Below are 14,762 nucleotides of genomic sequence, written 5' to 3' on the forward strand. Positions count from 1 at the left end.
TCCAACAGTACAGGCAAACCAAACCATACTAGGATATCCATCTATATGACTAACAAATGCATGCGGAAGCTTTTTTGAAAACATATTCATTTTAAATGATTAAAATCAGACACGAAGTATAATCTTTAAATACATCATTTTCAATAATTGAAAATACATAAGGATAACAATGTCTCTTTCATTTCATGATATATGAATGACCATCACTTACAATCCCAAAAGAATACTAATAGTCTAGTAATCTCTAAGACATGAGAATAAAATAAATACTTAGGATAACCCAACCAACAAAGAGCAAAGAATCAGCATGGCAGCTACCACGAAATAGAAGGGGTGCCTTACCATAAACCTCGGAAAGAGAGTCATCCTAGTTTCATCCGTTCATCACGTACCACACCTCCTCTTGAAATATGTAAAGTAAGCGGGACCCTGGAGAGGGGCCTCTGAGGGCTAAGTACACTACAACAATACTCAATAAGTTTCATAGACTCTCTCTAACCCAAGTTCTTGGGACTACGCTTTAAAAAAATAATGCTACCAATTGATATAAAACGATAACAATTATATCAAATTAATGCTCTTTATCATTTTAAATGAAAAGACTAGAAAAATATAAATCATGATAAAAACTTTTAAAATATTTATACCAACCCATAATTCTAATAAAAATCATGTAAAATCATTTCAGCTTCATTAAGTCATTGAAATCACTTTCGGCTCCTAGCAATAGATATTTGACCCTGCTTGTCTGGGCGGCTTCCCATTACTTCAGTGATAACTTGCCCTCACAACGGGGGTCTTTATCCCACAAACCTTGGCTTAGCCTTGGAATGTATCCCTACACCGTCACGTATAGTTCCATGGTAACGGACTCATCATTCGAACCAATCTCGGTGGTCTCCACTAGTAACTCCCAAAATATTTGATATCTCAAAAATAGATTCATAGCATTATAGTCTCAAAGGATCTATTTTTATTAAATCATAACTCATGGCCAAACTAAACCATTTGAATAAAAACAATCAACTACATGATCTTCTTCATGTTAAAGCCTTTAGCAATTTAACATCCATCTTCAAAGATACGACGAGTGTTATCCATTAATCAAGTTTCAAAAGAAATACTTTTCATAAAATACCTCTTTATCACTCAAATGCTTTATATTCTTTCCAATACATAAGTTTAAATAAAAATTATAACATTTTCCTCAAGTGCATTTACCTTCAAATCTTTAAAAATAGAATTTCTCAATTGTAAAATAACAAGACATTCTTTATGCAACTAAACTCAAAATACATGGTGACATCCTTTCCCGCTTGTCCCGTCAAGTACGGATGAACATTTACAAACAAACTCATGTAATAACTCAAATATGACTTTAGAGAAAATTCCTCAAGAAGAGTAAGTTTTAATCAACTTACCTCAAGTCCAAGCTTCAAAATAACAGTACGATGCTCCAATTCATTTAGAACTCTCGAACGTCGCCATAGGAAAGGCCTAATCTACGCCCCCCCTCGAGAACTACAGCCCGTCCGCTTGTTTCTCACGATCTCGGCATCGGACAGAAGGGACTTAGCGTCATATTCATCCGCCTCTGCCTGTTTCACCTCTTCCGAGAGGTCAAAACCCCGTAACATTGATCTCCTCGAGGGTTTCCCTTCGAGATCAGCATCGGGTATACTCCAAGCTCCTACTCTCGCGGTCGAGAACCCTTCTCAGCTCAGCTCGAGCATCGACAGCGTCCCTCAAATGGACTTCCACTTTCTTATCAGCCTTAGTTTGGCTCATTACAGCTTCGGCCCAGGCATCCACAACTTCGGCTTTTACCTTCAAAAGCTCGGACTCAAGCTCNTTCACACACACACACACGCACACACACACACACACACATATATATATATATATATATATATATATATGCGTGTGTGTGTGTGTGTCGATACCCACTTAAGGTTTACAAGTTAACTGTAAGTCTTCAACAAGCCCAATTCACCCATACATATCCTTTTTATCCTTAGTTGCTTCCATCCTTGGTCTTTGATCCTAATACATGTTATACGATTCAATACTTTATCACGATTAAGCTATTGAAGCACCAGAATCACCAACCATATTAACAAGATTCAAAATTCACTATTCATCTTCTTCCCCATTCAAGAACCCTAACTCATATACCCGTTTCGGGGACTAACATAATTCTCCAACCAAATGGTACTTTTTACCTCATAATATATTTTTAATACTTACTACATAGTTATATTGAAGTGGGGGTAGAGAATTTAATTACCTCTTGTAGCTCAAACCCTAACTTGAACTCTTTTGAATAATTATTGAAGATTGGAGTGAAATGAATCCATGTAGATGTTAATAGTAGCATTAACCAATGTTAATCTATCATAAAAATATCATGAAACTCACCTTTGAAGTGTATTAGGGTTGAGGATGCTCCACCTTCTCTCTAGAACCCAAAACTTAGCCAAAACTGTTATCCTTTTTTCTCTCCCCGAACCTCCTATTTTTATAGAAAATAGCCTGCGTAGGCTGGTTGCGTTGCCTACTTAGATTGGCTACGCAGGCTTGTGTAGCCTATGCAGCTTAAGTCCTCCCCCTCACTTTCATTATGTTTTTGCATGTGCAGCCTGCGTAGGCACGCAAATTTGCTGGAACCCTTTCCTCCCTCTTAGCTCAATCATTCCAAGCTATGTCTTTAACCATACAACTTTAGGACCTTAAATCCTTCTTACCTTCATGCCCAGTATTGTAATGATCCTATTACCCTCATGTGGGCCCGCACTTACTTTGAGGTCTCGCTAATTATTTTTTAAACTCGAACTAGGCTTAATCTTGTTAGAGAAAAAAATGTGTACCACCAAAGATTGTGTTGGAGTGGTAATTAAGTATTCTTTCATCTTTAAAAGAAATTTTAGGTTCGAACAGTATGTATAGAGTCGTCTTTGATAGGAGTACTTTATTCACAAAAGTAGAACTTTCCACATGAAACCAGATCAGTGCGGTATCAAAGCGGACAACGGACGCCGATCGGAAAACCAAAAATAATAATTATGGAACCCAAAGTTTTAAGCAATGATAAATTAGCCAATGACCATTATAATTTATAAATATCTTTCAAAATCCTTATACAGCTAATAAGAAATATGTGACTAAAGAAAAAGACGCTTAAAGAAACACAGGGGCAATGGGAATATCCAATCCAAGATAAAGACTTAGATGGATAATTTCCACATATATAGAACAGAAAATCATTCAGCAGATTTTCTTTAATCTTTTTCTACGCTGCAAGCAGGGGCGGATGGAGGTTAACTTTTGATACGGAATAAAAATTTATATGTAAAAATACACTAAAATTATAAAAATAGTAAATATGAACCTATAACATTAAAATTATAAGGAGCTGAATCATAGTGTTAAATCCTAAATCAACCTCTGGCTGCAAGCACCTCTTCATCAAGCCATAGTACCTGTATATAATAATGCTCTTAGGCAAAAAGATATATGCATGAAACGAGAGTCGGATCAAGATTTGAACTTTATGGGTAATGCATATTTTAACACATACATAGGATCCGAGCCAAAACTATTGGTTTCATTCGAACCCGTAGATTTAACCCTAAATCCGCCCCTGAATGAAACATCAAATTCCTCAAGAAATGTAACGTCAGTTTCCCTCCACTTAATGCCAGCAAAATGCTTGTATTCCTCCACCAAATCAACCAAACACCAGTCCTGCAATTTCCTTAAACAACCAACAAGACAACCAGTTCGATGCTTTCCACGTTTGCAGTGAATTAAAACTGGATGATTTCTAACATCAATTATCACTCTTAAAGCCTCTGTTATAATATCACTGCTAATCAGCTCCTTAGTGCCGTCTATTCTGAACTGGAAAAGGTTGATGTTGTTTATTTTAAGGAATTGCATGTTTTGTTCTGGATATGGTTCTGGACATAAGTATATGATTGAGCGTAGATTGAGTGACTTGAGAAAAGAGAAATTTGAAGGCTGAGGAAAACCAGACCTGTAAATGCAGTTATGTTCCACTGCATAAAAGTTTGTTGGTGGCACCAATATATCATCATCACAATCTTCTTCCAAATCCAAAAGTAAACTCATCTTTCTTTTGTTTCTTTATCAATCTCAATTAAGAATACAACTACACTAAAAAGCCATTACCATTATCATCTATCGTTACCAGTTTCTTTCTTGAACCGAGGGTCTACCGAAAACCACTATTCTCTTAGACCCGACCGACTTGTGAAATTTCACTGAATTGTTGTTGTTGTATTTATCGTCACCAGTTTCAAAGGGAGTAATAAAGTGTTAAGAGTTTCTTTAACTTCTTTCTAATTAGGGAGCCGTGGAAGTTGCAACGAGGGATTGTAGGGGGGTGGGGGTAGGGGGTTAGGGCAAAAAAGGGTATGATTAGTGAGAGTTTCTTTTAACTTCTTTCAATCAAGAAGGCGTGGAATTTGCAAGGAGGGATGTAGGGTAGATTGCTTTGAGAAATTAAGAAAGCAATATATATAATTTGATTTTGGAAAATTGAAGTCAATTAAGTTTGTGATTGTGGTAACCAAGAAACTAAGTATTAGACGTCATATTTATATTAGTACAAAATCAGTTTGACTAGAAACTAAGGAAAAAATATTTTCATTTAATTTGGACTAGAAAACCTATTTCGAGATGAAATAGAAAAACTGACAATTATCAAATCTTAAACGAATTAGGATTACTAATCTTGGTTTAAATCCTAGTAACATATATTGTCCCAATAAAACTTCTAGAGAATGAGAGTGCAACACTATCCATAGTTTAAACTTTAAAGGGTGACCAAAATTAAACATACATAAAGTTAGTGAAAAATAACTGAAATTAATAAATGAACATTTTGTGATTACCAATTTATCACTAGTCTAATACCTATTCGTGCTTAGGCAGTCTAATACCTATTCTATGCACTAATAGAAATTGTATACTTTGGCATGCGCCAAAAAGATTTTTTAAACAAAGAAAAATATTGTACATTATATTTGCTTATTTCTGAATCACACCCTGCTTATATGTTTATTTTTTCTTACCGGCAGTGTTCAAATCGATTTGCACGCACCTGAATTGTTCAACAACAGGTAGTATTAGATAATTTTGTCCACCTAAGGCTTAGATAAATGAAAATAATCCCATGGTTATCGCCCATATATGTTTTAGTTGATTGCAGCATTACAAACTACCATGAAAATGAGAACGAATTTTCAAAAATTAATTTCACACATTACCACATACATCTATTTACAGAATTTACCACAAGTTACAAAGAGACGGACAACTTTCCAAAAACTATTTGCACACATTTTACCACATATATTTATTTACATCTCACCTCACATACTCGCAAAGATACAGAATTTACCACAACATACACAGAAACATAAGAGAAAACAAGCGACTCACAGTTAGACAAATTCGAAACGCATAAGAAGCTTCACAGAGTTGTATTTCTCTCCCTTTCGGTCGTGGAGTGAAACTGCTCGGATACCTTGTCTAAGTTCTGAAACAGGTAAACAAGTTTGGCCAGCAAAATCATCTTTTTCAGACATATCATACTCATGAACTTCGACGCGAAGTAGAGCCAACTCAGGAACTGTTAATGGGAACTCAAACTTTTCATCCCAAGTTGGTATCCAATTGTCCTCAAGAGTCTTTGTTTTCTTCATTACATTATCAGCCGGAACTCCGGCAATTCCTATCTGCATAGAGTTATACACTTATACCATTCAGATTCTCCTTTTCAACATAACTCAACGTTCAATTCATCAGAAAACGTGAAAGGAAACGGTTTTCTTCAAACTTCTATACCTTAACTTCCAACTCGAAATGTAGTTTTAAGAAAATTAATGCTAATTACCAAAAGATGACAGAATTTAAACAAGTAATGAAAAAATGATGGTGAAGTATATTGGTCTACCTTTGCATAGAAATCTGGAGGCGAGTATGCATCAAAGTGTGTGTGTTTGAAATCATAATACCATCCTTCACCCATAAATACGGTCACCTGCTTAATTCAGGAAGTCTTGGATTATTTGCATCAACATGATCAAATCAATATGTAATCCAACAAAGTCAAGTATAAAACTACATCCCCTCAAGTACCTTCAATGTAGTTTTGACTGGCAAATTTGCTTCAGGATCGAAAACCTGATTGTTGGGACCCGCTTTCAATAGTATATCTGGTTTCTTAACATATCCACAACCACCATTGGATCTGAACATACCATGCATTAACCAAAGTGATCTTCCATAGCCCTGCCATAAAACTTTTGTTTAGAGCATTTTCCTAAAGAGGACTATGACAAGCAAATTGGAACGTACTGCAACTGATAAGCCGAAACAAGTCATTATTCATATGTTACGGACAGCTAATTGAATCCATTTATATTCCAGAAGATAACTACCCCGATGGTTGCAGGAGAATATGAGGGGATCCACAGCAAACAATAGTGGAAACCTTTTTAGCTTAACATAGTCACACCAACCTTCTAGCTGTCCTTTATTTACTACATATTTACTCCTCCTCCAAGTTCATTTTCCAGACAAATCATTTAAAATATATAATATATCAGAGGCTTCAATTCAAGCTGCTAGATTATCAGGTTTCAGATATTGGAATCATAGCACGTTTGCAAGTGTTGAAGAAAAGCTTCAAAAAATCCTAATGTGATATGTGTCAGACGTCAAAATGATCACAAATGTATAGAAATCCTAGGATGTATATGCATGCTTGGGGATAACTATGTTCTGATAGGTTTTATTATTACTATGTCCTTCACCTTGAGAAAAACAGACACAGATTAACAAATTCACTCATTTCCTCTAAATCAATTGTTACATCATGAAGGGAAAAAGCCAAATGTATATCTTGTAGTCATGTTAACAGCAGTAGTCTAACCAACAAAAGGGCCACTGAGATCAAACACTAAATTATATTCTTTTTACGGAAAAGGGCCAGAACTGCCCCTAAAGTATCGGAATTGGTAAAAAAAATGCCCTCCGTCCACCTATTTGAATAAAAATGCCCCTACCGTTATTTTTTTGGCTCAACACTACCCTTATTACTAACAGAAAATTTTAGGAAAAAAAAGAAAATTTAATTAATATTCACGTGTCACCGTCCCATAGGCCTAATATAAACCCTAAGCTAAATTATAATTAAACTCCTCCCTCTGCCATTTCATTTTAATGAGCATTTTTTACGAGTGTATGTGTATGATTGGGGGTGTTTATAAAAACCCGAAAAATCGAACCAAACCGAGGCTTTTTTCAATTTTTTTATTGTTTATGTAATGTGTATTTCTATTTTTAATTTATTTCATTATTTGTTCTATTAATATATAAGCTTTTCTGCTATGTTTAACGGGTATTGTGCAATTATCATATTTCATACACACTGGGTTCAACTAATAGTTGATAATTTTTAAGATAATTTCTTCACTAGTATTGTTTTCTTCTTTTGAAATCATTTTTGTTATCATGGATTCAATTTTTTTGATTAGATTACTGTGCTGAGTCTAGTGAAAAATAAAAGAATTTTCTATCCATAATTTGCAAGTGAGATGTGTCGTTGTGTTTGTTGCTATTTCCGACGGATCCGCTGGTGAATTCCGCCCAAGTAGCAACAAGGAGAATAAGGAATATATATATATATATATATATTATATATTATATATATATATATATATATATATAATATATATATATATATATATATTATAATATATTATATATATATATAATATATTTATATATATATATATATATATATATTATTATATATTTATATATATATATCTAAGAGAGAGAGAGGGGGGGGGGGGGGGGGTGAGGCTGGGGGGAGGGCGAGAGTTGTATTTTAAAATCGAAGCGAGTCAATATTCGAATGGGTTACGAGTGAGTTTAATTATATTTTGGTTGAAGTTCAAGTTAAGCCAATGGAACGGTGACATGTGGATATTAATTAAATTTTCTATTTTTTTTAGAATTTTCTTTTAGTAATAAGGGTAATGTTGAGCGAAATATAATGGTAGGGGCATTTTTATCCAAATAGGTGGATGGATGGTATTTTTGTACCAATTCTGATACTTCAGGGGTAGTTCTGGCCCTTTTCCGTTCTTTTTATCTGACATTGCGGTTTACCCAAATTTAGTCTTTCCTAAAGAATGAGCTATCTCATATTTAATTTAGGCCCGGCCGAAAAGGTTAACTTGCATTATGAAGTGCTACCAGTTTTGCTTTCCTTTTCTTTTTTCCTTATTTACTTTTCTTGGGGTATGAAGAAAGAAGATTGACCTGCATATTGAATGCCACCATTTGAGCTCCATGCGTCCATGCAACAAAAGGATTGTAATTAGATGAGTCAAAACGTATGCCCTTTGGGTATATTCTCAGCAAGTTCCTCTGAGTGAACCTGTAACACATTGACATAGAATAAGACACTTAATTTTATTGAAATGTTATGCATATATGGTATATATTACATGTACATGGTGTGAATGAAATGGTAAAACCTTACAAACCAGGTGCTGTAGATCAATCAGATGACAACATTACAACAACAACTACATGACAACATTATGACAAGTGGTTCAGATGTAAGATTCCAGAATGTTTAAGTATCATTTAACCTACACACCAGTGCAGTTAGGACTACATATCACAATGATCAAATCGTTTCAACTTTCAAGCAATCTTCTCTCGTTTGATCACATATAAAAAAGTACAAACTTTTTTGCTCTGTAAATCACAAAGAATACATCAGTAAAATGATGTACCCTTGATTATGAGAGCACCCACCCCAACCTCCAGCAAAAAGAAATGCCACGAGGAAGAGACAGAAAGTTGATGCATACATCCACCAGTCTAGGACATTGACAAAGAACAGGGATACATAACATACATTATAGTGAATTTGATGGATGGAGCAAAAATAATACCTGATAATTTCTTTTCCATGAGTAACTACAGCCTTTCCAAGTTCTTGCTCACTCAAGCTAAGCCGTCTTACTTTATCAGGATCAACCCTCAGCCAATCTGACAGTCCACCTTTTCCTTTTCCAGCATGAATGGCAATTAAACGCTTGTATTCTGGTGCTACATTTTGCTGTGAATTGGGATCTCCTTCATCGCTTAATTCATCTTCGTCCCCTGCTCCGTCATCAGAATCATCCTGCTTTGAACAGCATCAGAATGTGGCTAAAATAGAGTTCGCTTGAAGAAGCTGACATACTCAAATGGGTCAAAATAATTAGCTATGCATTTAATTACACCTTATCATTGTATCTGGCTTTAAGGTCTGAAACTTCTCGTCCCCAAGCTTCTGTATCAGGTGACTCCGTTCCTTTCTTCGAGTCTTTTTCCTTAACTTCCTTCGCCTGAAGATATTCTTTGGGCGGCTTAGTTGATATCAAAACGCGTCTTTTCAGTGATTCCGGGGAAGGGAAATCCTTCAAACATGAATCGGGAGAAAACAGCATGTCTCCAAATGTTTGAGTGATCATCTAGTATTTTGCCACAAAAGCCTTATTAGGATCAATAAAGGTGGTATCATATCCAGAATATGAAAATACACACCTCCGCAACTTTTGCCTGAAGATCTTGAGTTAGATGATCTTCAAGTGTTATTACAACAGGATACTCAGATACAGAAAAAGCATGTTCCTTGATAGACTTTAGACATTTGATGAGAGCAACTGGAGTGGTCAATGTTCTGTATGGCATGAAGTACACTTAGAAAACTACAAGAAGAATGAAAAGTACAAGCGCAGTAGAGAGAGCTCAAAAATGAAGATCATGTGTTTTTGGTGACTCAAGAATTCATGAGAAGTATAGTCCAAGAAGTATGACATGAAATTCAAATTCCAATGCTAGTCCAACAAAAACATACACACAGCAAAGCTTAAGAGCTTTCTCCTTTTCCTTTTGTCCATTTAAATCTTAAAAGATTGGTTGTTTATACAGGGGACTGATCTGGTTTGTTAAAAATAAGTTAGTAATCATTGACAACTTCCAATGAATTCTAAAGGACAAAACTGTTGTGATTTGATTACTGTCACAAAGACAATGAATGTAATATTTTTCTAATAAACATGGGGTCCTCAAGAAAAAGAATACCATACTTCAAGATGTAGTAAGTTTATGGGAAAGTGTAGCAACATGATAATACCATAATCTGGAATAATAGTGCTATATTTTATGAATCCAAATTGCAAGTTTATTTCAAGGATAGAAAAAGAATTCAGTAATAACAGAAACACGATTACTAAGGCACAAGATTGTTGTCACTGGTCATCCAAAAGCTTTAGCCTACTCAAGACATGGACTTCATTATTAGCATATTCATACCCACTAGAGTCAAGTACCTGGTACAGATCATGGTGTGGCAGTAGCAGCAGTCTTGGTTGGCACACGTAGACATGTATGCTAATGAGAGAATGGGTAAACCTTATTTTTGGGCTTCAGTTATATATAACAATTAGCAGTTAAAGACAAAAAGTAACTTAATTTGTCATTAAGCCATTTTCATGAAAATATCATAATTTGACAGAGCATTTGGCAACTTTTTATTCAACTGGAAGTATGCAAATTCTGAATCAACAAAGAAATTAGGATATTCCAGAATCAGGGGACATACCCTCCATGCAAAACTTCCACATCATCTTTGGCGGAATTTGGCCATATATCCAATTCAATTACTCGTACACCTCTGTGCAGGGCTTGAATTATGGGAACATCACTGCAATCACTACTTAGTTGATTCCCAGTTAGATAAGAATTATGTCCTGTGTATATGAAGTAATGAGACAAAGGCTCATTCATATCATGGTGAATCTGAAAAAGGAAAAGGAGAAGTTATTAATGAAAAGAATACATCAAATATGCTGATTTATAAAATGTAACAAAAAGATACTCCAATTCGGTTAGCTGTCTTTTACATTTTGTTACTAAGAACATGTCCATACAATTAGATTACTTACCCAAGTAACCTAAAAATTAGCAACAACCTCCACAAGTAAATTAAAAAGCTTTTCATATGGGTCAATCAACAAGAGAAGCACCTGATAATCAAATCTAAATTTAAATACTTCCCATCTAGAATTACAGTAATGTGAGGATTCATCATGAAATTGGCTAGTTTTACATTGGCTGCCAGTCTACGGAAACCCTCCTTCTTTATCCGGGCTTAGGACCGGCAATGTGAGCAGACTTGCAGAGGCGGATACCAAACTCGATCCCTCAACACTACACCCATCCAGAATTAGAGTGCTTTAGCTAATTCTATTTGCTAGAATCCTCTTTAGGACCTTATGACTTGCATCATCTAAACATGTGTTGATAAAGGGAAATTAAAAGAAAAAGTAAAAAACACAGAACATTTGACATTAGGCGCACTCGATAAGAGCAAAATGTTTTCTTCGGAAAATTTTTTCCGTGAAAAATGTTTTACCTTGAAAATTAGTTTTTAGATCAATTTCCAGTGTTTGGTCATATAAACTAACGCATAAGGGGGGACGATTGGGAATTGAACCAACAACTTAACAAAGATTTTGAAACCCCTTGGCCACAAAGTTATACTTTTACTTTTGTTGTACTAAGGGGATTCAAAATATAATATATAGGGGTACAAATCGGATTTTGCCTTATATGTACAGTGTAATTTTCCGATAACCCCCTTCCACGCCCCTAAATCTAGGGGTGTGCATTCGAATCGGTTTATCGATAAATTGAATCGATTATTTGTTATCGAAATCGAAATCGAAAAAATCGAAACCTTATTGAAACGATAACGATAAGCATATGTACAAATCGATAATCGATAAGTAATTATCGATAAGGGTCAAAATCGAATCGATAAATCGAATGCACACCCCCTAGACTGTAGACACTTGTTAAATGAGTAATTACCTATTTGTGTAGATTAATATAACATACAAAATGTATATATATTCCGCTACTATTTTGAAAGCGGCTATACAATATTATTTTCCCTAATCTATACCCTTTCCCTTTACCCTAAGTCCCTTACGCTATTATTTCCTCTACCACATTTAAGGAATGATCATATTTAAAGATCAAGGGAATGAAGTTCAAATTAATGGAAAACAGAATTAGCCGTGATGATGTGTTTTGTTTTGTTTTGTTTTTTTATACCGTTGGAGTGTTGGTGGCATACATTTGATCCCTTACTTTAGTTTTGTTGCATGTGCTTGTTGACACAATTTTTATATTATAAATGGTGTTCGTCTTATTTTAGTTTCTTTTTGTCCATATTAGTTAGGCGTGTTTATAGCGATATACTTTCCGTGAAATCCCGCAAATTTTCTTATTGGTGTAATCGATAACCGAATCGATAAGCCCCCAAAATCGATAAATCGAAATCGAAAAAATCGAAATCTTATTGAAACGATAACGATAAGCATATGTACAAATCGATGATCGATAAGTAATTATCGATAAGGGTCAAAATTGAATCGATAAATCGAATGCACACCCCTACCTAAATCCGCCCCTGCCAACCTCTCACTTAAGCAAATAGGAAGAAATCGTCAGGTGTTTATTGTGCTAGCACTTTTAAATATTAAATGTTGACAAAAATGTAAAATCAGTCACAGCAAAATATTTTCCAAAAAGACATTTTCGGCAATATCTGAACACATTATGACGGACAAAATCTCAATCACATAACTGAAAATTCCATATACAAGAGTATAATCAGCCGACAAAAACAAAACAAAAATTGAAGGAAATATTAAAATTCTGTAGCAGAATCTTACCCCGCGTTTAGGATTAATAGGAGGATTAATATCAGCAAAAAGATACTTAAAAAATGCGTCAAGATGTAAACCTCTCCGATGAAAAATATTAAGGATCTTAAGGTCGTGAAGATTATTCATAATACCCTGAGCATCCTCTAAACTCGCATTTTCCTCCTTCTGAACCTCAATTAAGAATCGTTGAAGGTTCTCTGCATTCATTACTCCGTTATCGGAATATCTATTGAATAAATTCTTTACATCCGCCGGAGCCTCGGCGGCGACTACTCGGAACCGCCGCCGGAAACAGAAACAGACTCTGTACGTCTGTTTCGACATTGTTTGAAGGAGGAAAACGGGAAACGGAAAACGGAAAACGGAGAGGGATGATTTTTTGAGGAGAGGAGAAATGATTTATGTGAAAGTTAGAAGTAACGGTTTTTTTGCTTAGGAAGATGGGAAGGTATAAAAGTTTTGGTGGTTATTACGCGTATAAAAGAATTGTGGATTTGTTTTTGTTGAAAAAAAAAATAATTCGTTGATTTCCAGGTAAGTTGGGACCCACAAGCCTCGTTGGTTTTATTTGATTGGGCCACGTTGATAAATGCTTAGAACTAGATTTTCCTAAAGATAAGTATGAGCTAGTTTGGATTGATTTGTTTTAAGTGTTTTTAAGCTAAAATAGCTTTTAAGTCGTTTTGTAGTGTTTGGATAAAGTAAAAAAGTGCTTTTAAGCACTTGTTTTTAAGCTAAAATGACAAAAACAAGCCAAAAGTTAGAATTTCTAACTATGACTTAAAAGCTATTTTGGTTTAAAAATCACTTAAAACAAGCCCATCCAAACGGGCTCTATATTTTAAGAGGGGAAACATGATACATGTGTCTCCAGGTGCAAATCTGCATCCTCCCTTTGGTGTTAAAAATTTAGTCAGCATTAATATTTATATTTCCTCCTGTACACTTTAATTGATTTTTTTGCCTTTTTTTTATCCATAATATTTGATTTTTTTCTGATATTAAATAGAAATTAACTTCTTTTTTTAAAGTTGTCCTTGGAGTAAAGAGCCTAGGAGTAATTATTGTATTTTCAATGAACAAATTAAGATTAATAAGGTCAATTCTATTATTAATTAACGCTAAAAGATGAATTCATTAATATATGTGAAAATAACCAAAAAATCAATTAAAGTGGACAGGAACAGGGGCGGCCCTTCCATACTACAGGTAAAGCAATTGTTTTTGGCCTCAAATTTGTGGGAGGCCTTTTTTGTTACACTTAATAGGCTATATATAAGCTTTAAAAAAAGTTTCGTGAATGAAAAATATTTGATTTTTGTCTTTAACAAATATATAGAAGAAGGATTTGCAACTGCTATGATTTATGCCAAGGAAATTGCATTTGCATTGAGGAGAATGTTCATAATGAAATCTCAAAATCTCTCGAAGAGTCCTTTAGAGTTGATTACTTTTTATACATACTCTCTCTGATCCATAATAAGTGACTTTTTGGCCTTTGGCACACCCCTTAAGAAAATACTAACTCCTGGAGCAAAAAAAAGTATTTTGACTAAATTATCCTTAATTAAAATTTATATATTATTAAATTGACACAAATGAGATATATAAATAAGGGCAAATTTTTAAAAAAATAAAGTTAATTTCTTCCCAATTATATAAAATGACACTTATTTCGGACCAAAATAAAAAAGCCAAAAAAGTCACTTATTATGGACTAGAGGGAATAGTAGTAGACAAGGCTATTTTTTCACTTCAAAATAGATTTAAACAATTAGAAGCATATGAATTTTCTTTTTGATTTTCTATTTAGCGGTAAAAAACTGAGATCACTAGATGATTGAAACTTTAAAAACATTGCCTTAATCTTGAATGTTCCTTAAAACATAATAATCAACCTAATATTGATAGTTTAGATTTATTTTCTGA

The 14,762-nt window shown here is 34.5% G+C and overlaps 2 protein-coding genes across 2 annotated transcripts; both read right to left on the reverse strand.

The window, feature by feature from the left end:
* LOC109226249 (probable tyrosine-protein phosphatase At1g05000) lies at positions 3,419 to 4,271 on the reverse strand. The gene has a single exon (XM_019391039.1). The coding sequence runs from the start codon at positions 4,129 to 4,131 to the stop codon at positions 3,535 to 3,537; it is 597 nt and encodes a 198-aa protein (XP_019246584.1). The 5' UTR covers positions 4,132 to 4,271; the 3' UTR covers positions 3,419 to 3,534.
* LOC109225170 (phosphoinositide phospholipase C 2-like) lies at positions 5,255 to 13,309 on the reverse strand. The gene is made up of 9 exons (XM_019389755.1): positions 12,840 to 13,309; positions 10,700 to 10,896; positions 9,640 to 9,775; positions 9,336 to 9,566; positions 9,003 to 9,235; positions 8,359 to 8,476; positions 6,166 to 6,318; positions 5,981 to 6,067; positions 5,255 to 5,762 (listed from the first exon to the last, which is right to left on the reverse strand). The coding sequence occupies exons 1-9, from the start codon at positions 13,155 to 13,157 to the stop codon at positions 5,469 to 5,471; spliced, it is 1,767 nt and encodes a 588-aa protein (XP_019245300.1). The 5' UTR covers positions 13,158 to 13,309; the 3' UTR covers positions 5,255 to 5,468.

Source organism: Nicotiana attenuata, chromosome 5 (assembly GCF_001879085.1).
Source record: "Nicotiana attenuata strain UT chromosome 5, NIATTr2, whole genome shotgun sequence".
NCBI lineage: Eukaryota > Viridiplantae > Streptophyta > Magnoliopsida > Solanales > Solanaceae > Nicotiana > Nicotiana attenuata.